The 25,413-nt window shown below is 48.6% G+C and overlaps 2 protein-coding genes across 8 annotated transcripts; one reads left to right on the plus strand and one right to left on the minus strand.

Annotated features, from left to right (window-relative positions):
• The first annotated feature begins 225 nt into the window (after window positions 1-225).
• Window positions 226-21,068, plus strand: Lrrc56 (leucine rich repeat containing 56). 7 transcript variants are annotated; one of them, XM_051193339.1, is made up of 13 exons: window positions 226-365; window positions 1,671-1,741; window positions 2,835-3,022; window positions 4,305-4,392; window positions 5,937-5,997; window positions 16,447-16,543; window positions 16,621-16,821; window positions 17,302-17,485; window positions 17,948-18,109; window positions 18,190-18,254; window positions 18,491-18,627; window positions 18,847-18,986; window positions 19,207-19,612. In XM_051193339.1, the coding sequence occupies exons 3-13, from the start codon at window positions 2,840-2,842 to the stop codon at window positions 19,389-19,391; spliced, it is 1,503 nt and encodes a 500-aa protein (XP_051049296.1). In that variant the 5' UTR covers window positions 226-365; window positions 1,671-1,741; window positions 2,835-2,839; the 3' UTR covers window positions 19,392-19,612. The 7 variants fall into 7 exon arrangements, with proteins under 7 accessions (XP_051049296.1, XP_051049302.1, XP_051049299.1 ...); XM_051193345.1 differs by lacking the exons at window positions 226-365; window positions 19,207-19,612 and adding exons at window positions 790-946; window positions 20,409-21,068; XM_051193342.1 differs by lacking the exon at window positions 226-365 and adding an exon at window positions 790-946 and having other exon boundaries at window positions 17,407-17,485; window positions 19,207-19,614.
• Lmntd2 (lamin tail domain containing 2) lies at window positions 21,009-25,413 on the minus strand. Its single transcript, XM_051193348.1, has 13 exons — window positions 25,226-25,413; window positions 24,986-25,138; window positions 24,538-24,625; window positions 24,262-24,417; window positions 23,589-23,660; window positions 23,424-23,512; window positions 22,828-23,099; window positions 22,516-22,606; window positions 22,210-22,399; window positions 22,010-22,129; window positions 21,696-21,928; window positions 21,299-21,536; window positions 21,009-21,222 (listed from the first exon to the last, which is right to left on the minus strand). Exons 1-13 carry the CDS (start codon window positions 25,411-25,413, stop codon window positions 21,091-21,093), a joined length of 2,022 nt encoding a protein of 673 aa, XP_051049305.1. The 3' UTR covers window positions 21,009-21,090.

Raw genomic sequence — 25,413 nt, forward strand, 5'->3', positions numbered from 1 at the left:
AGAAACTGGCGTACACTCGGGTTGGGTCGCAGGGCCTGCCACAGAGCCCACACCCTACAGCCGCACCAGAGGCCCAAAGGCCCAGGGTGGGGAAAGGTCATTCCGACGGGGACCTGGCATCGGGGACAGTCAGCACCGCGGACGCGGGATACCAGAGGAAGGCAGAATCCGCCGGAACCCCACGTTGCCTGTTCTCGTAGACCGAGGTGTAGCGAAGGCCCCATCCCGGGGCAGCATCGGCCCATCACACCGCGTTCCTTGTGCTTTGGAGAAGACTCTCCCTTACCTCCCCCAAACTCGAGGTCCCAACCCTGCAGCAGCTCATACTGCGCCCCATTTGAAGAAGGACCCCGGAAGTCTGAAAAGTTGGTATTAGGGCAAAATGAAATGTTCCATCCACTCAAGCAAATAGGGTACATCTGTGTCAGACGCAAATGACATGTTTGCAACACTTTGAAATTTCAAAGAAACGAGTAAGCGCGTCCTCCTTAGAAAACCGACAGGGCTTTCCTCTGGTGATGCAGGCCTGGGGGCACGCGCTCATGTGTCGCCCGGGGTGCAAGCTAGGCTCGGCCGATGCGGCCAGCAGGTAGATAATCCAGAGCGGGCCAGAAACCCCTCACGGGCAACTCTCCGAACCTCTGTGGGCGTCTTCTCAGACGTCCCGCTTGCCTTCCTTACACTGGGGAGCCCTCCCACCGGATCTGCCGCGTGTCCCGGCAACCGTTGCTAGGGGGCGGGTCTCATCTTGCCTCAGTCCCGGATGCCCGCGGCTCACGAATATTTGGGTATTCAAATAAGGCCCCGCCCCCGTTGCCATGGCGCCAGGGCCGCAACCCCACCGCGGAGGAAAAAATAAAAAAGCCCTCACTTGAGAGAGCGACCGCCGCGGTGGAGGGGCCCAGGAGTGGGCCCCAGGTCTCTGGCATCCTGGCCCACCCCTCAGGTGAGAGCTGGGCATTACCTCTCCATGTCCCTTGTGCTAGGGGACACCTGGAGTGAGGCCTACATCTGTGGGGCAAGACACACTGGACTGAGTAAGCAATAAATCATGAAGTGCTGTGGAAAGAGGTAACTCTTAATACAAAAAATGTATCTGGGGAAGACAGGTAGGAAATGCAGGCGTTAGGGGTCGGCCAAACCTGGATGGATGGAGGTCAGGGACGATGGGATGGTGGCCAAGAAGAATGTTCTGGGCAGAGTTCTCACTGCAGCCCAAAGACTGTTGAGTTCAAGGTCTGAGGCCAAACACAGACCTCTGTATCTTTAAGGAGAAGCAGTAGGTGAGCCTGTTGCCAGAGGTTTAGAGGCACCTGAAAAAAAAATCCTCTAGAGGTATGGGAAGGAGTTCAGGAGAGGTGGGCCTACAGGAGGTTCAGAACCACACACCCAGAATCCCCTTTAAGAGTGGAAAAAGCAGTAGGGTTTGGATGAGGACCATGTCTTAGTTTGCATTGGGTGATCCAGAAGGACCCTTAACTATCTTCTTCATTATCTGAGCCTCATCTCCCATTAAAATGGTCACAGGGGGTTCAGAACCAGGTCCCCAGCTAACGGCACTCCATTCCTGTACCTGCTTGCTTCTGAGCTGGCCTTGGCCACCTCAGCCCAGATGCTACAGACCAAGCACAGTGATATAGCCAGTAAGCTAATCTAACTCTCTCTTACAGGTATTACATGTAGACACATGTGGCCCCCTTGCCCGGATGTTTGACCTACAGCAGGAGCCAGCTACCTGCAGGTGGGGCCTCAATCAGAGAAGGAGGTGGGTTAGAGGGAATGTCTGCTATCTTGAGCCTGAACCTAAACTCAAGAGACCATTAATGAAGAAAGATCCACAACCAGGGTCTGGGGCAGCCTGGGGAACTGTCAGTGACAGATGGCTGCTGGTCGATATAGGCATCTTGTCCAGTATCCCTAGTCTTAAAAAAATATTCTTTATCTTATATATACATGTCTGTGTGTGTGTGTGTGTGTGTGTGTGTGTGTGTGTGTACCACAGAGTACAAGTGCCCTCAGAGGCCAGAAGAGGGCAGCTGATCCATCCCTTGGTTACAGGCATTTATGAGCTACCCAATATGGATGCTAGGAATCAAACACAGGTCCTCTGCAAGAGCAGCCAAACGCTATTAACCACATAGATATCTTTCCAGCACCAATTCACAGCCTTTATGATGCCCAACATGGCAAAGCATGGAGCCAGTACTCTGGAAAACAAATACAGAACCAAATAAAGGAATAGGGAGATAGCTCAGACAGAAAATTACTTGCTTTGTAAGCACGAAGACCTGAGTTTGATCCCCAGAACTCTCATATAAAATGCCAGACATGGTAGTGTGAGATTGTAATCACAGCACTGGGGAGACAAAGACAGGTAGGTGCCTGGGACTTGCTGGCAAGCCCAGTTTAGCCTATTTGGTGAGCCGCAGGCCAGTGAGAAAACTTACCTCAGGAAAAAAAAAAAAAAAAAGGATGGCAACTGAGGAATGGCACCCAAAGTTATCCTCTGGCCTCCATATACACACATATGCACACATACTAACATATACACACATGAATTATAAAATGGATACGTACATCTCTTTTTTTCCAAAATACAGAAGTAAAGGGACAGAAGTTATTAGCACAAGCAGGAAGTTTGAGCTGAAAGCAGAGGAGTGGGCATGGACTGTCCAGTTATCTAGACCACTGAGGTTTCCCAGGGTCCCTCAGGCCAGGCCAAGTCAGGCTGTGATGTGGGGAGATGTCAGAGCTGACCTAGAGGCTTTGTGGGCCATTGATGGGAACTAGAACCTTGTAAGCTAGGAGATTTGGTCCTCTGCCTCTCCTAACAGGTTGGATGTGGATGGACCCAGCCTGGGATGGATCCCAGGGGCCTCGGCCAGGCACAGCTAGTATCCGGGTACGGGAGCTGAGCTGGCAGGGCCTAAACAACCCCTGCCCACAAAAGAAGAGACTGGGCAGCCATGGGGATATCCACAGGGAGTGGCGGGTAGAGGAGCACCTTTCACCGGCTCGACTGGTAAGTGATTGGGCCTGAGGCTCTGCCATGGGTCTGCATGAGGTGACATACTGGCACCATTTCTGCTGACATCCAGTTTCCCCTCTGCTAGGTACCCCTTACCTTTCTACCATTAGGGTCCCTGCCAGCAATCCAAGTGACACAAGTATCCACAGGCATTGAGATCACAGATGGCACTGTTGGGCTAGGGTTCCGTAACTATTGGCTGAGGCTGTGCTCAAGCAGACAAGAAGCCTGTTACTCAAGAGCTGATGTTGCAGCAGGGAGGAGTAGGAGGTGGCATACTGGGATGCTGAAAGGGCAGCTGGTCATGGCATATGGCTCCCCTCTCAAGGCTAGAGTTCCTCAGTCTCCTCTCAACCTGCCTGAGGTAGGATCTGTCTTTGGCATGCTGCCTAAATTGGCAGCAGATAAAGACTTTCCTCAAAATCCAATGTGAGAGCCTATAGGTATACCCTATCCCAGAGTCCTAAGGCTTTGTAGAGTACATCTGGGCAACCATGAATCTCCCAGGACTTAAGAGTTTGCTACCCACTCATGGTTGGCCACTATGAAGAAGAGAATCTTGATAGATGGTATCACCCAGGACCTCCTCAGAATAACTGTTTAGCCTGCTAGGCCAGAACCTCCATGTGTTCCCCAAGTGTCCCCTGATGACATAGCAGGTGTGGCCCAGGGTCCTGACAGACCATCCTTGTATTTCATATACATAGACAAGATCTTGTCTAAGCTGGGTGGTGGTGGCACATGCCTTTAATCCCAGCACTCAGAAAGCAGAGGCAGGTGGCTCTCTGTCAGTTTGAGGCCAGTCTGGTCTACAGGACAAGTTCCAAGACAGCCAAGGCTGTCCAGTGAAACCCTGTCTTAAAAGGGGTGAGGGGGGATAGGCTTGTGTAGTCGTCCGTCTACAAAATCAGACAGACCAGTTGGGCCCCCTCCCCTTGACTTCCAGCATGAGTTTTTTGTGTGTCCTCTGGTCCAGGTATGCTGTGGCTGGGTGCTGCTCAGCAGGGCTCTGGGTTCCAACTGCATTGTTGGATCTGTTCTGAAGGTCTCGTATGGAGACTGGGCTCCTAGGTGCAGGCCCTTCCCTGACAGCACCCCTTCCCTGATAGTCAGTTTCAACCTCTGCTCGTGTCATGCCCACCAGCCAAACTTTTATTGCAAGCCCAGCCTGGATGAGGCAGGGGAACATTTGCCACCTGCTCCAGTAGGCACCTTTACAGAGTCCTCAGCCAAAAGCATGGAGAAAACTGGGAGTGACACCTGATGATTTCTGCAGCAGGCCCTGGCCCAGGTAGATGACCTCCAACTGGTGAGGGTGCTGGAGATGTGTGTGGACACCCGTAAGAACAGCCTGGGGAACTTCGGTGAGAGTCGCTGGTCACACCCATGCCCCTGTGACTGTCACAACTAGACCTTCCCATGAGCCAATTGTATTTCCTGGTTGTAAATGAAAAGCTAGCAAACACCTTGGACAGCATGTCCCTTTTCTTAAGATTGGACTGTAGAACTAAGATGTATAATAGCTTAGAAATACGTTTCAGCCCAGGGTATACATTCCAAATTGACTTTCAGGGACCACACCCAAACACCAGTTCCAGTAGGGCAAAATCAAGAATACTATGCTCCCATGAAAGGTGCTCCCAGAGCTTATTTGGAAAGGATTTGGAATTTATAGACTCATTGCACAGATGTTATATTGATCCCTCACATACTCTTCCTCCAGAATCCACCTCTGCAATTGCCTGAGATTCTACCATTCTTTCTCATGTCTGCACACACACACACACACACACACACACACACACACACACACACACACACCACACACAAGATGCTTTTTAAAAATCTGTTTGAGAGACCATTCCTCTTGTTCACTAATACTTCAATGCCTGCTTCCTAAGAAGAACATTACCTTAAATACTCTCAGTATAATGATCCAAGTCAGAAAAGGACATTAATAGAACACTCTTATCTATGTCACAGACCTTATTCAAATTTTACCAACCATCCCAACAGGAAAGAGTCTTGCTGTTCAGGATAGTTAAGCATTTTGTTTGCTTTTTTCTGATTACAAGTGAAGTTAAACACCCCCAGGCCCAGTTAGATTGGTTTTCAGTTTTCCATTCAAGTGTTTGATAGCTCAGTGCAGCATCTCTGTGCACCTGTGAGGTCAGGGGACATCAGCTCTTCCCTGGCGCCATATAGACCACACTATATCCCTTTTGTCATCATTCAGGGACTCTGTCTCATAGAGCCAGAATCTTACCCTAAGAAGCTTTGAGAATGTGGACCTTCTCCTGGAGCTTTAGGCTGTGCAGGACACTGGCAGGGCATTCCTGAGACTTGTTACTTAATGTTGCATGCTAAAAGACCTCCAAGGGGGTGCTTCAGGCTCTAGGGGCCAAGGAGGGGATATGCTCAGGGTTCACCTTATCCATGCCAACCTGGCTCCCCTTCTTCAAGTCAAGTCCTTGCCAGTGTGTTCACCTTCTACACCTATTTTACCTGTGCTAGGCTACAGATGGGTGGAAGGGGCAGCCTCTGCATGCATGTTGAGGGGAGAGAAGGCTCAGAACACTGGGCCAGATCCTGCAGAGGACCCTAGGACAGCTTCCAAAGCCACAGAGAAACCCTGTCTTGAAAAAACAAAGCAAAACAAAAAAAGAAAAAAAAAAAAAAAAAAAAAGAAAGAAAGAAAAAAAGAAATAAGAAAAAAGAAAAGAAAGAAAGAAAAGAAAAGAGAAACCAGAACCCCACAGTATCCGTCCCACTATGAGCCAGAAAAGGCCATGAACAGCCTGTGAACAGCCCTTCAGATGTTGATGCCCCTTGGGGGTGTGGGGAATACTACAAAGAGGTGGGCAGGGTTGTTGGGGTTGGGCCAACCTCTCCTTCCTGTGGTTCACAGGAGTGCACCTCCCTAACCTGATCCAACTGAAGCTGAACCACAGCTGTCTGGGCTCCCTCAGGTGAGAGCCTGGTCTTGGGCAAGCAGGGACTGGGCCTGAAACTCAGCTGCTGCAGGCTGCCCCTACTGTCAAGATTCTGCTGCACCCTGTTGACCCTTGGAGGGTGAAGGTTTTAGAGACATTGACTCAGGTGTGGGCTCAGTGGAAGGGAGATATGGGAGACTCAAGGGTAGGATCCCATATGGGTGGGTCCCAGGTACCCTGCCTTCCAAGTATCTTAGTGTATCTGACTCCCATTTTGACACCCTGCAGTGAGGCTGGTACTTCTCACCCTCAGGGGAAGCAGCCACGAATGTGAGTGATAGGAAAAAAATCAAAGCCAGAGTCCTGGTCAAGATTGTTATACTAGGTCCGGTGGCTGGCTGATAACAGCCCAAACCAGTCTAGACTTAGAGGCTCCAGAGCTCCCTTACCTCACACTGCAACCCAGGAATCAACTACAACCTTAGGGCCAGGAGCTGGAGGGAAGTGTCTAGTGCCCCTAGGAAGATGAGGAGGTAAGAGCTGCCTCCAAGCCAACCCTCTCCTTGAAGCCAGGCCCAGAAGAATATGTATCTCCTGAACAGGGGCTGAAGTGTCAAGAAAGCTTGATGTTTTCAGCGTTCTTAGGAACTAGCTTATAAGATGGCATTCAAAATGTGGTTCTGTCCCACTAAACTAGAAAGAACAAAGCCAAGAGAATAGCAGACTGTATGAAAGTTTAAGCAAAGAGACTTGTGAAGGTGCTGCTGCCTCAAGTCTAGGAGTATAAGGCAGGGAAATTTCAGTTAAAATTCTAGAAAGAGGCTGGGGATGTAGTTCATTTGGGAGAGTACTTGTCTTTCATGCATAAAGTCCTAGATTCAATCCACAATAGTACACACACACACACACACACACACACACAGAGAGAGAGAGAGAGAGAGAGAGAGAGAGAGAGAGAAAGAGACTGTCTCTCTCTTTGTCTTAAGTTCTTAACTATCTGAATTGAACTCCAAGTGTAGTGTCCAGTTCTTTTTAGCTTACATTGCTGTTTAACAAATAAAGCAGGAAACAGAATTCAGCAAAGCAATGGAGATATGCAAATGCAGACAAAGACAAGAGAGCTGATGTTCAGCAGCTGCCATGGAGTAACAGAAGTCAAGCAGCTACCTGGTACTGAAGCCCAACAACCCTTTCTAGGGATGATATGGGACGTACCTTCTCAGCTGTACACCTGGCACATGGTGTTCTAGCAGATGGCTGTTCCACACCCCCCCCCCCATTAACGGAGAAGTTTTCTAGGTTTGGATGAACAAATTATCTCAAAGAGTAATAAAGGCATGTTTTTTTTTAAGCACCTAAATAAAATAGAGGATGCCAGGCTTGGGGCACACACCTTTAATTCTGACACTCAGAAAGCTAAGGCAGTCTGATTTCTGTCAATTCAAGGCCAGAATGGTCCCCAAAGTGAATTCCAGGCCAGCCAGGGTTACACAGTGAGACCCTGTCTCAAAAACCAACCAACCAACAAACAAAAACAAATAAATAAATGATGGAAAACATGAAAGAAAAGCAAAGATACTATAAAACTAAGAAATAATGAAACTGTATAGTGGTGCAGGCCTGTGACCTCATACTAAGTATCAGAAACTTCAAGGTCATCTTCAGCTCCATAGATAGTGAATTCAAAGCCAATCTGGAATACATGAGACCCTGTCTCAAAACAACAACAAAAACCTTAAGAAACATAAAATAAACCTAGTGGTGATAGCACACACCTTTTAATCCCAGCAATCGAGAAGAAGAGACAGGAGGATTTCTGTGAGTTTAAGGCCAGCCTGGTCTACAGAGCCAGTTCACGACAGGCTCCAAAGCTACATAGAGAAACTCTGTCTTAAAAAAAAAAAAAAAAGAAAGAAAGAAAGAAAGAAGAAAAGAAAACATAAAATAGTACTTGCAACAAAACAAAATAATTCTAAACAAAATATAGTCAGTTCACAAATGTTTGAAAACACCCCAGCAGTTTGATCACAGCAATGAAAACATAGTGACATTTTTAAGTTCTTAATTTACTTAATTCTGCAACTAGGTTAGTTGGTGTTTACCACCCTGTAATGATTGTAAATGAATAAATATTTGTAACAGGAAACTGACTGAATAACAGCATCCCATAAATTGTTATTGTAACATAGATGACTGCAAAGATAAGCATTAAATATTAAAATATCAGGCAATGTTGTAAGAGATGGAAAATAATTTTGATATAGTGTCTATCATTTCATCCAAAGCTGAGATAGTTTATCCCCTGAAAATAATCATCAACATGCACACAAATTTTCTAAATACATGGACTGGAACTGCCACAGAGTGACTTCATGCCAGGCTGGGACAAGCATCTTTTGCTTAGTGCCATTGTTTGTGAAACCCCACCTACATGTTCTGATATTCCATAGATACTTTGGGAACTGTTAAAAAAAATATTTGGATGCATTCATTTCACATACCGTCATTGCTCCTCATTCTCTCCTTGCTAGATGCTGGGTTTTGTTTCCTGTACATGTGCTAATTTAAAGGTGTATTCTCTTTTCTTGTTAATTACCAGGAATTATCTTTTATATTCTGGTGCATCAACTTTGCAAGACTTCTCAGTATGTCCTTTCAGCCTGTGAGTGGCAACCTATGGCAGAGCCCTTTGATTTGATTAGTTCCAGTCCAAACAATTCTGGGTAATAGCTGTCTTCTTATTGTCTGTAAAGCAATGTTATTCCCAGTGAACTATTATCTGGCCTGTTATTTGTTAGGAACTTGGGATCATTAGCTGGTCCCTTACCTCAGTGCCATGCTATCTGTGTAACTCCAGTCTGTGCTACACTCTCCTCTGCGTCCTTACTCCAGAATGACTGTGACTGTCTTGAACATTACTTATCCTTGCAGTTGGATTTTATAATCCAGTCAGGCTAGTGGGCTTCATGTGCTCATGCACTAATCTTTTGTGATTTTAAAATTAATTTTAAACGATTTATGTACTAGTTTGGGTATACTTGTTAGGTTAAATACATCCATAATATGGCCTCTTTCCATTAGTGTGTTTTATGTATTTAAATGGAGTTTACAAGTTTGCTCTCTATAGTGTGTCAGTTAGCATGTTCACAAACAGACATGAGCTTATTTCACATCAGCCTAAACTGGAGAAATTATTCCATCCTCTAGAGTAAAGCCCGGGGATACTCAGGGAGAAGACATCAGTATCTCCTGCTTGCTCTGGTGACAAGAAGATCTGGAATAGGTTAGTTCAGTAGTCAGACTCACAGCAAAGGGCCAGGGATTCTGTAGGTGAAATATGACCCTTTGTCATTTTGCCTGTGCTATCATGGGGCAGTTACTACAGCCTTCATTCAGTACATATGACTAGGAGAGTATAACCATTTCCCTGGGGCCACTATAACAAGGAATGCAAACAGGCCTCAGCAGTACATTTGCCTAGGTTGGGCTGGAAACAGAAACCCGATTCAGGTAGGGGAGGATGGTCCTTCCCAGGCTATGAGGGGAAATCTGTCCAGTCTGTCCCACCTTCTGCATGTACTGGCCATCCTTGTCGTGTAGAAATATCATGAACCTCCAACTTCATCTCCCCCAGCACTCCTCTAGTATGTCCATTTCCCCTCTTTCACTTATAGGGTCCATCCTGCTCCAACATGGCCTTATCCCAACTAATTAGAGCCATAATGACCTTGTTTCCAAATACAGTCATGCTCTGAGGTGCCAGAGAACAAGACCTGGGGCAGGGCCACCTTCATCTACAGCAGGGACTATTTCCTCTGGGGAGTATAAGCAATATCCCCAGAGCCCTTTTACACACCCCTGGTAAGAAGTGTACCTGTCACAGTCTCTTCCACCAACTATTATCTAAGAGATGGGAATTATAGTTGCAGTGAACCAACCAACTCCCCCAACCTGTGCCCCAGGTACAGGTGTTGTTAGACTCCTATATACTAGACAGTGGCTATGGCTGTAAATGTCATCTTGTTTCTGGTTTTTCATTGTTGACTTTTCTTTTGGGGTAATTACTAAAAATGTGAAGAAATACTATACTGCCAGGTATGGTTGTTCACAACTATAATCTCAACATTTAGGAAGCTGACGAATGACTATTGCCATGAGTTTGTGGCCAAACTAAGCTACACAGTGAATACTAGCCCAGACTGGTCTGTGGAATGACATCCTGTCTCAAAAAATTTAAAGGAAGGATGGGAGAGAAGGAGGGAAGGAACAAATAGCAAAGTTTTTAATTGGCAGAAACTGGGCTGAAGATATAGCTCAGTCAATAGCGTACTTTCCTAGTGTGCACAAAGCTCTGGTTAAATGCCCCAGCACTATATAAACCAAGCATTGTGGGATATGCCTATAATTCCAGAATGTAAGAGCTCATCCTCTGTTATATATGGGATACATGAGTCTCTGCCTGCCTACTCTCTGGGTTAGAGAGATAGAAACAGAGACAGAGAAAGACAGAGAGAGGAGAGAGGGATAGAAAGAGAGGAGAGAGAGAAGCTAGGCAGAAACAAGACTGGATTTCCTAAGTGTCTTCTTTGTGTACCTGAACTCTTCAAAATTCACACATGGTTAGTTCAGCATTGCTCCACAGCACACCCTAACAGTCTTGCCTCCTCATTGCCAACCCTTATGCTATTCTTTTTTCTTGCCTTATAGTACTTGTTAGGGCCTGGTAGCCAGAACCTTTTTAAACAGTAACAGTGATAGCAGCCATCTGTAGCTCATTCCTGATTTTGACTGGCATTTGCCCAATGTCTCTTTCAAGGATGATGTATTAATTAATGCTCTGTTCTTTCTCCCTTAATGAGGCCTTTTTTTTTTTTTTTTTTTTTTTTTTTTTTGGTGGTGGTGGTGGTGGTGGTGGTGAGAGAGCGTTGGGATTTTGTTTGTTTTGTTTTATTTTAGAGTTTTTGGTTTTACAAGACAGGTTTCTCTGTGTAACCTTGTCAGTCCTGGAACTTGCTTTGTAGACCAGGCTGGCCTCAAACTTACAGAGATTCACTTGCCTTTGCCTCCCCAGTGCTAGAACTAAAGGCATGTACCACCACACCCTGCCCCTTAATGAGTTTTAATGGTAAATCATCTTTTAACCCCAGAGTCAGCACTACTGTGTTTTGTTTTGTTTTGTTTTGTTTTGAGACAGGTTTTCTCTGTATAGCCCTGGCTGTTCTGGAACAGGCTGGCCTTGAACTCAGAGAACTGCCTGCCTCTTCCTTCTGAGTGCTGGGATTAAAGATAAGGCGCCACCACCATCCACATGATCTGGATCATATTTTTATTTTTTTCATTATTTATTTTGATGGGTATTTTCCCTGTATGTATCTGTGTACCAGGTGTATGCCTGGTACCTGAGTAGAGCAGAAGAGGTGTTTTTAATCCCTTGGAACTAGAGTCACAGACAGTTGTGAGCTGCCGTGTGGGTGCTGGAACCCAGGTCCTCTGGAAGAATAGCCAATGCTCTTAACCTCTAAGTGCTCTCTTAGACCTCCAACTTTTTGTTTGTTTCATTTTTTGAGGCAGAGTTTCTTTGTGTAGCTATAGAGCCAGTCCTAGAACTCACTCTATAGATCAGGCTGGCCTCAAACTCATAAAGATCTGCCTGCCTGCCTCTGGACTGCTGGGATTAAAGGCTAGTGCCACCACTGCCTGGCCCTGGCCTCAAACTTTGATCCTCCTGCACCTGACTAACCCTCCCAGGTGTTGAAATCATAGGCATGTGCTGTGTAGCCTAGGCTGTACTTAGACTCATGGTGATCCTCTTGCCTCTGCCCAACATCACCAGTTTTAGAACATACTTTTAAACTCTGCTCAAACCAGAAGAGTCCTATTTTCAAATTAGGTTTTTTGTGGTGATGGTGGTACTAGTGGTGGACTGTCTGTGCATGCACACATGTATATGTAGGTACCCTTGCCCATCTACGTATATATATTCGGAGGCCAGAAGTCAACATTGAATGTCTTCCTCTATCACTCCCCACATTATTTTTTGAGAATGGGTCTCTTATTAAACCCAAAGCTTGCTGTTTCAACTAGGTAAGCTGGCCAGTGAACCCCTGGAAACAGCCTGCCTCCCGCCTCCCAATGCTTAGATCATGCGTGTACACTGCTATTATACCTGCCCCCCAAAGCTTAGATCATGTGTGTATGCTGCTATTATACCTGCCCCCCAAAGCTTAGATCATGCGTGTACACTGCTATTATACCTGCCCCCCAAAGCTTAGATCATGTGTGTATGCTGCTAGTATACCTGCCCCCCAAAGCTTAGCTCATGTGTGTACGCTGCTATACCTGGAATCCAAACTCAGTTCCTTTTCTTGCACATCAAGCACTTTACCCACTTAGCCACCTCCCAGGCCTTGAGCCAAGTTTTCTGTTTCTGTAAGTGCCAAGCTTGACAAGACTTAAAGTTGCTTGTGCATGCTTCCTTCATACTGGTCTTTTATCATCTTATATTGCTGCTATGGCCACCTTGATTCTCTTTTCAGATGCATTATATTTGCAATCTATCTATTTTCTTCTATCTCTACCTATCTGTCTCTATCTCTATCTCTCCATTAGTCTTGTCAGCTAGAAAAATCAACTCTGGGCTATTATCTTTCTCTGACTGTAACAGATCCATCCTTATCTTGACTTCATTCTTCCTTTTTGGCTTTTGTTACTGTTCCTTCTCCTTGAACTGAGTGCTTGCCACAGTTGCTCTAATCCTCCAGTTTTTATTCTGTTTTCAGACAGAGTCTCAAGTAACCCAGGCTTACCTTAAACTGGATATATAGCCCAGGCTGATAGAATTTCTTTTTTATTATTTATTTTGTGTATAGGTATTTTGCACCATGTGCATGCCTAGTGTCCTCAAAGGCCAGAAGAGGGCATCAGAGTCCCTGGGATTGGAGTTTTAGATGGTCAGGAGTTGCCACGTGGTGCTGGGAATTGAACTCCCATCTACTGGAAGAACAGCCAGTGCTCTTAAGCCATCTCTCTAGTCCCTGGTCTTGAATTCTTCATCTTCTGGTCTCTGCTTCTATTTCTCAAGTGCTGAGAATACAGGTGTGAGCCACAATGCCTGGCTTGGTTGTTTTTTGGAGGGGGAGAGGCAGGGCTCTTTTTGAGACAGTTTCTATGTATAGCCCTGGCTGTCCTGGAACTTGATTTGTAGACCAATCTGTCCTTAAATCCAGAGATCCACCTATATCTGCCTCCTTGGTGCTGGGATTAAAGGCATGTGCCACCATACCCAGCTTGTTTTAAGTGATGAGGCAGCTCTCACTAGGTTGCCCAGGCTAGCCTTGAACTGAGGTAATGATGTCTCCTTCAGCTTCCTGAACTTCGATAACAGGTATGCCACCATACATACCAGATGTGGTAATTTGAACATAATTGGGCCCCATAAACCTATAGGGAGTGGCACTATTAGGAGGCATGGCTTTGTTGGAGTAGGTGTAGCCTTGTTAGAGGAAGTATGTCCCTGTGGGGGGAGGGTTGAGGTCTCAAATGCTTAAGCTTCACTTAGTGTGACACTCAGTCCACTTCCTGTTGTCTTTTGATCAAGATGTAGCCAGCAGCATATCTGCCTGTTTGCCACCATGTTCCCCTCCATGATAATGGACTGAACCTCTGAAATTATAAGTGAGCCACCCCCCAGTTAAATATTTCCCTTTATAAGAGTTGCTGTGGGGCTGGAGAGATGGCTCAGAGGTTGGGAGCACTGACTGCTTTTCCAGAGGTCCTGAGTTCAATTCCCAGCAACCACATGGTGGCTCACAACCATCTGTAATGAGATCTGGTGCCCTCTTCTGACATTCAAGCATACATGCAGGCAGAATGCTATACATGATAAATAAATAAAATCTTAAAAAAAAAAAAAAAAAAAAAAGAGTTGCTGTGATCATGATGTCTCTTCACAGCAATAGAAATCCTAACTAAGGAACTGGAGAGATGGCTCAGTGGTTAAGAGCATTGGCTGCTGTTCTGGAGGTCCTGAGTTCAATTCCCAACAACCATATGGTAGCTCACAACACTCTATAATGAGATCTGGTGCCCTCATCTGGCCTGCAGCATACACGCTGGCAGAACACTGTACACACAATAAATAAATCTTTTAAAACAGAGAGAAAGCCTAAGACACCAAACTAACTATTCTAACTTTTTGGTAAGTTCATTTAAAACTTCAGACATCACTTTGTGTCCATTGTAAGACTCAACAAGTGGTATATGTTTTGCTTTTTGCCATCAACTCTAAGAATGTTATAGTTTTCCTATTATTACAAAGTATGGAAAAATCTAATTATTTCCTGATAATTATCCCTCTACAAGAAGAATCCATTTTCAGCTGGATATGTGGTCCTCTGAAAGAAATGGAAGTTGCCTGACTCCCTTGAAGCTCAGTCTAGCCATGTAACTCTTCTAAGCCACATGTTACAAGAAGAAAGGAGTGGGCAAGCTCTGAAAAGAAATGGGCTAAAACAACAACAACAACAAACGCTTCAGGGCAAGTCAAAGTGAAGGCAGCCCCTCGGGAAACCAATGTGATCTGCAAAAGACAGGGGTGATGACAACTCAAGCTAACTGTCCATGACAGAATTCAAAAGAGAGAGAAAGCAGTAAAGAACACTTGCTGCTCTCCCAAGGGACCTGAGTTTGGATCCCAGCAGCTGCACAGTAGAGGTCTAAGCCTCTTCTGACCTCCTGGGATAGCTTCACACACATGGCATACACTCAGATACACATACACACAAATCAGTAAAGCTTGTTTTAAAAGGATTACAAAGGAACAAAGGAAGGACAAAACAAGTTCAACACTGTGACTACCACAGTGTCATATATACATGAGTATATAGAGAGACACAGAGAAAATTGCTGGTATGGTGGTACACACCTAAGAGGCTGAAACAGGAAAACTGCCTCAAGCCCCAGGCCAGTGTAGACTATAAAGTTAGACCATCTCAAAAAATAAGGAAGGTAGTGGGGCTGGAGAGATGACTTGCTCTTCAGAGGGCCTAGATTCAGTTCCCAATATCCATGACAGGTAACTTGTCACCACCTGTTATTCTGACCTCAAAGGATCTGATATTTTCTGGTCTCCACAAGCACCTGCACAAATGTGGTGTATATTCACACAGACACAGACAGACACACACGCACACACACACACACACACACACACACACACACACACACATGCAAGCACACGCTTAAAAAGAAAAAGCCAGGTGGTAGTGGCACATGCCTTTAATCCCAACACTCGGGAGGCAGAGGCAGGCAGAGAGACCAGTCTGGTCTACCGAATAAGTTCCAGGACAGGCTCCAAAGCCACACAAAGAAACCCTATCTCAAAACACCAAAATTAATTAATTAAAAATGTAGAAAAATGATTATTTAAGGTAACCGTTAGGGTAAATGCTGAATCTTTTCAACTGAAAAGACTAAAGTAAATATACAGCCTAGCGCAACAGACAGGCTACATGGTAGATGAGGCATTACCAAAAAGACATAGGGCCATGGAGAAATAGTGGCAGTTCATGAAACCTGAGGCCAGGGGGCAATTGTATCACATCAGGAGAGAGCAAGGACAGGTCCTCAAACACAATATCTGTGTACACTGCAGGGAAAAGAGGCTCCATGGGTACAGACAGGGATGAACAGTAACAGGTAGTAGGTATAGGTAGCAGGAAGGACTGGTTCAAGCATCAGGTTGAAGGCAGCTTCTTATGGTCAATCTTGTATGCTTCAGACTGTCCCCTGGCCTTTCCAACAAGGTGCTGAACATCTGGTCAGCATGGTTGAAAAGGGTCCCCACACTCCAGGGACCTCTGTGCCCAAAGACATGGGCTCTCCATGCCTACAACAGGGAGGGGAATAGGGAATCTCTAGAGTTCATCAGCTGGAAGCTACCACAAGCAAAGCCACAACCATCCCTGCACCTGAGGGCAGTCAGAGTGTTTGGTAGCTCGGCTGTGGTGGCTTCTGTTGGCTAAAGGCACAACCCTCAACCCCATGACAGTACTGATCACTTACAGTAGTGACTTTTTATTGTTGCTGCTGTGGCTAAATACCTGGCAAGAAGCAACTTAATAGAGGAGAGGGTTATTTGGCTTATGCTTTAGGGGATGCAGCATCATGGCAGGGAAGGCATGGCAGCAGGAGCAGCTCATATCTGTGGAGGTGGAAGCTTGCTCACATGTGAGCAGATTAGAAAATAGAGAAGTGGGGGTGCCAGCAACCAGCTGGCTTTCTCCTTTTCCCTATTTTATTTTCTTCAGGATCCCTGACCATGAGAAGATGCCACCCACACTCAGGGTGGCTCTTCCCTCCTCAGTTAAACCTTTCTGGAAATGCCTTCACAGACACATGCTCCAGATGTGTCTCCTAAGTGATTCTAAATCCAGTCAAGTTAACACTGAAGATTAACCATACCACCACTCTGCCTGCCTTCTGCAGAGACCTAGGCACTTCTCTGGGCCACCTGCAGGTGTTGTGGCTGGCTCGCTGTGGCCTGACTGACTTGGATGGCATTGGCTCCTTCTTGGCATTGAAGGTAAGTCTGTAGCACTCGGGGACAAGGAATGGAGATCAAGTCAGACCCCAACTGAGATTCTCCCATGTGGTCCTCAGGAACTTTATGTCTCCTACAACAACATCTCAGACCTGAGCCCACTGTGCCTGCTGGAGCAGCTGGAGGTGCTAGACCTTGAGGGCAACGATGTGGAAGACCTAGGGCAGATGCGGTACCTGCAGCTGTGCCCAAGGTTGGCCACGCTCACACTGGAGGGGAATCTGGTGTGCTTGAAGCCAGACCCTGGCCCTTCCAACAAGGTATGGGTGCTGAACACCCAGTCAGCATATATTTGAGAGGGACACCTCCACCCCAGAATGAGTACCTCCTGTCCACATGTCCCTTCTGGCTTGTTCTCAATGAGAACTATCTCTTCTGTCACTGGAGGCCTAAACCGCCTAACTATTTGGATATATCAGGCATATACAAGCTCCTCTGCAGCAGGTAAATCCATATGCACCCCACAAAGGCCATGCATGCTCTGAGCACAGTGTCCAACTCAATAGCTGCTGCTTAGTGTAGCCCCATAATCAGTTACACGTGCTAGAGGGCATCCCTGAACCTTGGCTCTGGGTGTGGAGGGTGAGGGTACCTGTATGCTCCAGCAGGATGAGGCAGTATCACTACCCTATCTCCTCTGTCCTGCACCATAGCAGTCTGGAAGAGGGAGTCCCAGTAAACAGCTGGCTTGCAGGGTCCACCAGACCCAGGTCTGCTATCCCCTTCCCTCTACCCTTTAGGCACCCCAGGACTACAACTATAGGGCAGAGGTAAAGAAGCTTGTCCCCCAGCTCCACATCCTAGATGAGGTACCCACCACATGCACCAACCTGCCTGCTCCCCAGAAGCTGAACCAGGACTGGCTGATGGTGAAGGAGGCCATCAAGGAAGGCAGCGTGCTTGACATTCTCCTCCCTCGGCTGGGTAGGCCAGACACTTACTGTGGATCTTGATACCATGCCCCAACCCCTGACTCCAGAAGGGACCTCCTTCAACCCTCGAGGAAGCAGGCCTCTACCAGTACCCCAAGAGGACAGGCTTCCTTCAACCTCAGGAAAAAAAGGCCTCCACTAGCTCCCCAGGCCTTGCAGAGATGGGTGATGACTGCATTTTGTTCCCTTTCCTAGCCTTATCTCCTAGTCCCCAGAGCCATGCAGATTGAGTGCCCCCCCAATCAGGATTCCTCCCATTAGCAGTACCAGCTGGCTCCCCCTTTCCCATGTTGAGAGAGAGGAGGGTCTGAGGCTGAAGTCTTTCAGGAAGGGAAAGAAACTATCACAGGCCAGTCCCTAGGTCACACAGCTTCTTGAGTGGCAGGCTGTGCTCTGAGTTTGAAATATGCTGTCTAGCATAAACCCAGTGATCTCTGGATCTGACCCTGGACAGATTGTTCCTATGGAACCACCATACAGAAACTTGACCCAACCTTGTCTGTGCCTGAGACCCAGCCATGGGCTCTATCCTTGCTGGTTCCTGGGGGCCCCTTGCCTGAAGGTCTGCTTTCTGAAAACCCAGCCACAGAAGACCATGCCAGCAACCTCACCCATGGTAACTAAACCTATTTGGCCCAGAGCTGACCCTGCAGTACTTTGACCCAAAAGCAGGCATAGCCACACCCTCTTCCTCAGGTGCTGGTCAAGTTCTCTGTGGGAACCCCACCAAAGGCCTTCGGGAACGTAGATACCAGAATCAGGTATGCCTTCCCTACACTCCCAAGTGGGCTATGACTACAGACCTCCTTCCCAAAGTAGACCATCACCTATTGCCCTCACTCCACAGTAAACCATTATCCAGAGTCCTTCCCCTGAATTGGACCACCACCCAGAGCTTTCTCACCATACATGAGTGTTTAGGACTACTGGCATGTCCATGTTCTGGCTCTCCCGTTCCAGGGTCAAGGTCCCCATACCAGCCCTTTCCCTTCCTTAGGAATGGGCACCTCTGGAAAAGCTGCCCCCACATAGGCCAGAGCTGGCCACCAGCCCCTCCACCCTAAGGCCTGATCCTGCAGAAAGCTGTGACCTGGACATGACTAGGCTTCCGGCCTGGAGGGACCCTGGCCTTTGGTTAGTGTCCCTTTCCCTGCCAGCCAGCCCTACCACCTTTTGTCCTGTCCTGGTTGGGGTGGGGGGAGAGCGTTGGGATGGAAGCTGCCTTGGTTGCGCAGTCATTGGTCCCCCAAGATGGTCAAAGGAGCCACAGGCCAGTGATCCATTCCAGTATGATGGCCACTGGGACTGAGTAGGAGACAGACATGGTTGCAGTTCTGCCTTCTCCCACCTCAGTCCCCTCCTCCAGAGGCAGCTGGAGTTCCAGCAGGAAAGGCTTGCTCAGGCTCCAGCTCAGGACCCACAGAAGGTTCCCGAAGAACAGAAAGACCAGACTAGACCCAAGACTTCCCAAACGCCCCCACACCTGGCCTCAGGTACTACCTTGGTGTCTGAGAGTAACTTGACCCCCCACTTGGGTATGGCTGTCCCCAACTCAGGCCAGCATAATATAGTTCAGCCTCTTCCCTTGCCAGGCTCTGGGAGTGGGAGAGGGGCTGCATGAGGCCATCCTCCCCTTCTGGGTGGAGTAGGGGTGGGTGTATTGACCCAGGGAGGGTCAATCCTAGCTCCTCCTCCATACCATGACACCTCAAGAGCACCTGGGCTCTGTGAGACAGGGAGACATTCCACAAAAGGATACAGGGCAAGTCCAGAGGCAAGCACCTGTTGGGAGCCTCATGGTGGCCAAGGGTTTCCAGAAGGAGACACCAGTCCTCAGGAGAAACTGGTATGAAACCAGGGGGTGGGAAAGTGACCAACAAAAACCACCAGGAGACTAAGGCAGAGAGAGTTAGGAACATCCAGTGGCTTCAACCCAGGTGGGACTGACCTGTGCAGGTATAGGGGTGCAGAATTAAGCCAGGCAGAATGCTTTCCAAGGGAGCCAGAGTGACTGCTGCTTCAGAGGAAAGACCCTTACCCAGCAATGCCTTAGAAAGGCACACTATGAGCATGGACAAAAAGACGAAGGTATAAAGGTGTCAGTCAACAACCATCTCTGAGGGACCAAATAACCACACTTTTGGCCCTCTGGAGATTAGTTGGTGCTTGGGGCAGCAGGCAGAAAGAGAGCCCTGAGAGTAAAGCAGGGTCAACAGCTGGTCCCCCAGAAGACAACTACACAGGTTAAGGATAGTAGAAAGGTGACCAGAAGGGCTGACTGGAGTGGTGTCTAGCCCTCTTGCGACAGATGTCAGGCCTAGAAGGCACTGGATAACCCTATCCACCCACCACATACTAATATAGAACTGGCTCTAGGACTGACCTAGAGCCACCAGGCCCTCAGGGATGAGCACACACATAAGGATGGAGCTCAGATGACCCAGAGCTAGAACCCAGCCACTTTGTTTGCCTTAGAGCAGTGGTTTTCAACCTTCCTAATGCTGTGACCCTGTACAGTTCCTCATGTTGTGGTGACCCCAACCATAAAATTATTTTAACTATAATTTTGCTACTGTTATGAATCATACTGTAAATATCTGATATGCAGGATGTCTGATAATGTGACCCCTGTGGGGATGGTGACCCTCAGGTTGAGAACCACTGCTCTTAAGATAGCCACAGGGCTGAAGCCACATTTTCCCTGGAAAGCAGATGGTGCAGAGCAAAGGGATATGGCCTAGTGGGGCAGGAATGCTTCCGTCTGTAGGTTCCACAAAGGACACTGAAACCCTCTCTACCCCTAGCCTGTGGTTACACTACCCCTAGCCTGCCACCATCTCCAGGCTGCAACTAACACTCCCCTACCTTGTCTGCCAGGTCCTCTCTGACATGCTGTTTTCTTCCTTGTTTTCCAGAACTTTCCAGGACATCAGGCTTTCACCTGATCCCTTCTCCCCCAAAGTACCCAATGCCACTTGAGTCAGGCAGCAGATCCTCAGGGAGATCTGCAGACCTGCCCTTCAGAGGGCGTAGGTTTAGAGTCCTGGGTAGTTTGGGGTCTAGCCTGGGTGAGGGGTCTGGCCTGGGTGAGAGATTGGCTGCAGTGACTGCCCTGAGAGCCCTGGAGGTATCCTCAGGTCCCAGTCATCAAGTCCATGGGTGTCCAGAATCAAATCCAGAACTAGGTCCAGCAGCTTGCCCTCCAGGCATCCACTGCCTCCATCACTTGAACCCTATCCCTCCAGCCCATTCACTCCCTTAATGTAACCCTTTCTTGTTGAGATCTTTTGGCTTGGATGCAGCCAAGGCTTAAGTGACTGGAACTGGAGCTGGGCTCTGCCCCAAGACTCTGGGTCACCTATGTGGCCCAAGTTCTAAGCCTGTTTGTCCTAAGCCTTAAAAGGCATAGCCATCCTGGGTGGATTAGCAGGTTTCCCTATGTGCGGGCAGTTCTTTTCTCTTGGACACCATGTCCCCTCTGTAAAAGCCAAGTGAATCATTTTCGACTCTCAGGAGTGCAGAAATGTGCTTTACTTTGTAAGCAATGGTTGGTTCAATAAATTATGCAGCTGGCACTGCCTGCCTGACCTGGCTGCCCTATAACCGCCGGCACAATTCCTCAGTGATGGGAGGGTAGCAGAGGAAGCGGAAGCCATATCTGCTCTCGGCTGTGCTCTGTACTGACAGGGCCACCATGGGGCAACTCAGGTCCACACTTTTCCGACACACCTGCAGAAAACACTGGGGCCTAAGAGCTGTGTGGAATGGCAGACCAGAGAACCTGGGGTGACAGTATCACACTCACCTGGACTTTGCGTTCCTGCCTACCCTGTGAGTCCTCGAGGCATACTCTCGAGGAACATTCTGGGATTGCAGGCAAGAGCTCCAATGTCTCAGTTTTCATGCCTTCCTGCTGTGCAGGAACTTCCCCGGGGAGAAGAAGCTTGCGGTTGCTCAGGAGTGGCAAGATATTCCGGGTCTCGTGGGGGCGAAGAGATCCTGAAGTCCTCAGTCCGCTAGTGCGTTGCTGGTGAACACCTGGCCTAGAGATGTGGGAGGGACCTGAGGAGTATCTTAGTCAATTCAGGGCAAAGGTAGGGGTAATACAAGATACTATGGCCAGTGTAGCAGTCTCGTCCAAGGCGACACCAAGGGAAATAGGTGGCAGGTTTTGCTAGGCAGAATCAGGGGCTCACACCTACCCTGGCTTCTTGCGCTTGGCCCTAGCATCCTGCACCCTGCCCTTGTGTGGGGATGAAGGCCGATGCCGCCGCTGCTGCTGCTGCTGCTGCTGCTGCTGCTGCTGCTCTTCACCAGAGCCAGCATTGGGCTCGGACTCTGAGAGCGGGAAGCGGTCAATGGACCAGTCAGTGTTGTCAGTGAAGATCTTTGAGCCCAGGGTCACACAGGGTGCAGCTTGATGCTCACTGAGGACCTGCAGGGCCATCAGGGTGCATCACTTACTCTGATCCCAGGAGGCTGGCCCCTCTGCTCCTTGGCTGGGATCAGCGCTGACCTGGCCGTGGGGGTTGACTAGCACTGTCACACAACCTCGGCTGGATTGGAAATGGAAGGGGTCCTGGCCCAAGGCCACTGGCAGCTGCTTCTTGGTCTTGCTGGTTCCTTCACCCCATACCTAGAAAAAAGCTGGGTGCTAAGTGAGGAACAGTGTAGGCCAGGGCAAGGCAATGTGGGCTGGCAAAGGGCGGGGCTCACTGTGATATGATGCTGTGGTGCTAGCAGAGTACCAGGTGGGAAGCGGTACATGCACACAGGGAAGTCCCTCACAAGCTGCTGCAGAACAAAGCCACCCAGGTCGACAGTCTCTGCCTGAGACTGGTTGAGGATACGGATGAACTTCTCTCGGTGGCTAACCGCAGAGATCTTCAAGCAGCAGCCAAGTGGGCTGGAGCCAGAAAGGGATACTAAGTAAGGAAGAGGGGCCCTATCCACCCAGAAAGCCCATCCATCATGCAGCCCTCCCTGCTTTTTCTGGTGTGCTCATGGCTGGGCAGCCCTCACTTCAATTGGGGCCTTGCATATTGATGGTGAAGGTCTATACAGGGCTCCAGAACAGTCTTGCTAACCGAAGGTGAGCGGCTTTTATGGAGATCTGAAAAAAGAAGTCCTTTAAGGGAGGGAGAACACAATAAAGAGTCCAATATGGAAGTTCCCTAGGAGGCCAAATGAGGAGTCTGAATAATAGGGAAGCAACAGCAGGGTTCAGATCCCGGGCAGAAGCAGCCGAACCCTGGGGGCTGAAGGACCTAAGTAGGACTTTGGGTGGAGGTGAGAGGTTGCTAAAGTGCAAAAAGGAGATGCACACAACTCCACCTTCTGTGTGTCCACTGAAGCTCCTAGTGCATTCCTGCATCTGCTCAGAAGTTAAGTCTGTTCCCTGGGGTGGGTGGCCTGTCACCTTCTTTGCTCCAGAATGCAGAACTATCTGGTAGCTGCCGGAGTCAGAGTCTGCACCTTCTGAGCTGCTGGTGTCTGCCAAAGGCAAGGCGCTCCACTCCACGATTTTGCTAGGCTTCTCCACATGCTTGAGGGCGCACTCTGAGTCCCAGGTATCCATTTCGGAGGACTGGTAGGGCTGGGGCAGCCTGGGACCAGGATATGTTCACTGGCTGCTTTGGCTCCTAAACCCAGGACCCATGCATGGACCCCACCCCAGCCAGCCTCCCCAAGGCAATGGTTTGTGTTTTAGGAACTCAAGAGTCAGAAGCAGCTCATGTTAAATTAATGGACTTAATGCTGACCTTGGAGCTCCTCCCCTTATCTTGAACCCATTCCACATATTACATATCAGAGCTGAGGATTGAAGGGGTTCTATGACTTTTAAAGACACAATGGGAACTGGTCCATTTCTGTCAGACCAAGTCCTCCCTTCCCCTGACCCCTGGGGACTCCCTGTCTGATGCAGTTACTTTTGATCTGAGTGGAAACTCATGGTGGAGAAGAGGTTGGGATATCGGTGGGCAATGCTGTTCCAGTCTACATCCTCCAACCGGAAACCCTGGCAGGAAATAAGAGGTATGTGGGTCCCCCACCTTGCAGAGCTTCAAAGGCCTCCTGTGGCAAGCCTTTCTCACCTCCCCAGCAGTGGGAACCTCAGCATACTCAGAAGAATCAGTAGGGTCCTGTAGAACCTCTGCAGTGACTACCTGCAAGAAGGAACCATAGACGCCTGGCAGTGGTGGCACATGCCTTTAGTCCCACTACTCAGAAGGCAGAGGCAGGCAGATCTCTGTGAGTTCGAGGCCAGCAGCCTGGTCTACAAAGCTACACAGAGAAACCCTGTCTTGAAGAAAAAAAAAAAAAAAAAAAGGAACCATAGACTAGAAGGTAGGGAGCTTGAGAGAGGACACCCTTCCCCCATAGAGCCTCTCAACTTTTTTTGTTTGGTTGGTTGGTTTTGTTTTTCCAGACAGGGTTTCTCTGTAGCTTTGGAGCCTGTCCTGGAACTTACTTTGTAGACCAGGCCGGCCTGGAACTCACAGAGATCCTCCTACCTCTGCCTCCCAAGAGCTGGGATCAAAGGCATGTGCCATCACCACCTGGCAGGGCCTCGAACTTTTGACCTTAAGAGTACTTTGTGAGAACAAGATGAGAAGGATGTTGGTCTTATGATTCTTTCTTGTGGAAGCATCTCAAGGGAGACAAGGTTTCTCAAGCAGGCCAGGATCCCTCAAGGAGCATGCTGGCTGCCCAAGGAGTGTTTGGGGGTGGTGCTTGGCAGGTATCAAACCAGAGGCACAAACTCACCTCCACACTGCCAGTCTGAGACCGAAGCATGCGTCCCACCCAAGAGGAACGGGCCAGCTGTAGAAGACACGATTTCTGGAAGGTCTGCAGCTCAGCTTCCAGCTGCTGAATTGCACAGATGTTCTGCCGCAGTTTCTCCTCCAAGCATTCTTTCTCCTGATCAAGAGTGCCTGCCAGTGAAAGAGGCCTCCGGCAGCCCCACCTTTCAGACCTGCCTTAGGTGGGTAGCTACTGCCTGCCAAGGCATTGCCCTGTTCCCTGATCCCACCCCCTCACCAGTTGAGCTTGTTCCTTCTGTGCCTTCAGCTCTAGCGTAAGCTTCTGGACCTGGTTCTGCAGGAATTTGTCTTGACTTTTGGAGTTCCTGGTAGGAGGAGCAATCTCAGCACTTCTGGATCAGACCAGGATTCCTAAGAGTAGGCCAGCAGTAAAGGACGCCCCATGGCCATCAAAGCCTGAAGGCACACATTACAGCAGGCCAGGGCAAAGTAAACCTTAGCAGGTCTGGGCAGAGGTCTACATCCTCAGGGATAGGGTTACATTTCCAGCACAGTAACTTATTTAAAAGTATAGTGGAGTGTCAAGTTGTGCAAGGACTAAAGTTAGAAGCAGTCAGGGTTCAGTATTTGAGATTGCTGTCAGAAAGAAACTAGGAGCTACAGCAGGGTAGGACCTGGGTTGGGCTGGGGAGGACCTGGGTTGGGCTGGGGATTTTGTCACTGACCGCTCAGGGGGGATCCCTGCCACCTCTTGCAGGATATGGTAGTATCGGGTATTCTGGCCATTCTGGACAGCCCACCGAAGTGCCTGGATCTCTAGTTCTCTCTGTTCCCATAAGAGCCTCAGGGTACGTGGGTCCAGGGTTTCAGGGGATAACCTGCAATTCCAGTCCCTTGTGGTTTGATCAGGCCAGGCTCTTTGGCTGGCCCAACCCAGGAGGCTGCCCCATCCCCTGCCTCCTTACTGCTGCTTGGCAGAGCAGACCCCTGGTGTGGATGCGCAGTAGGGCTTACTGCTCTGAGAACACGAAGGAGCTACTATGTCCAGAGGTGTGCCACCTGGGGACTCTAAGCCACTGCTGTCTGGCTTTACACCTGCTGGAGCTGTGCACACCTGTTCATCTTCAGACTCCTGGCAAGACTTAGGGGCCAT

The sequence above is a fragment of the Phodopus roborovskii genome, unplaced genomic scaffold, assembly GCF_943737965.1.
Source record: "Phodopus roborovskii unplaced genomic scaffold, PHOROB, whole genome shotgun sequence".
Lineage (NCBI taxonomy): Eukaryota > Metazoa > Chordata > Mammalia > Rodentia > Cricetidae > Phodopus > Phodopus roborovskii.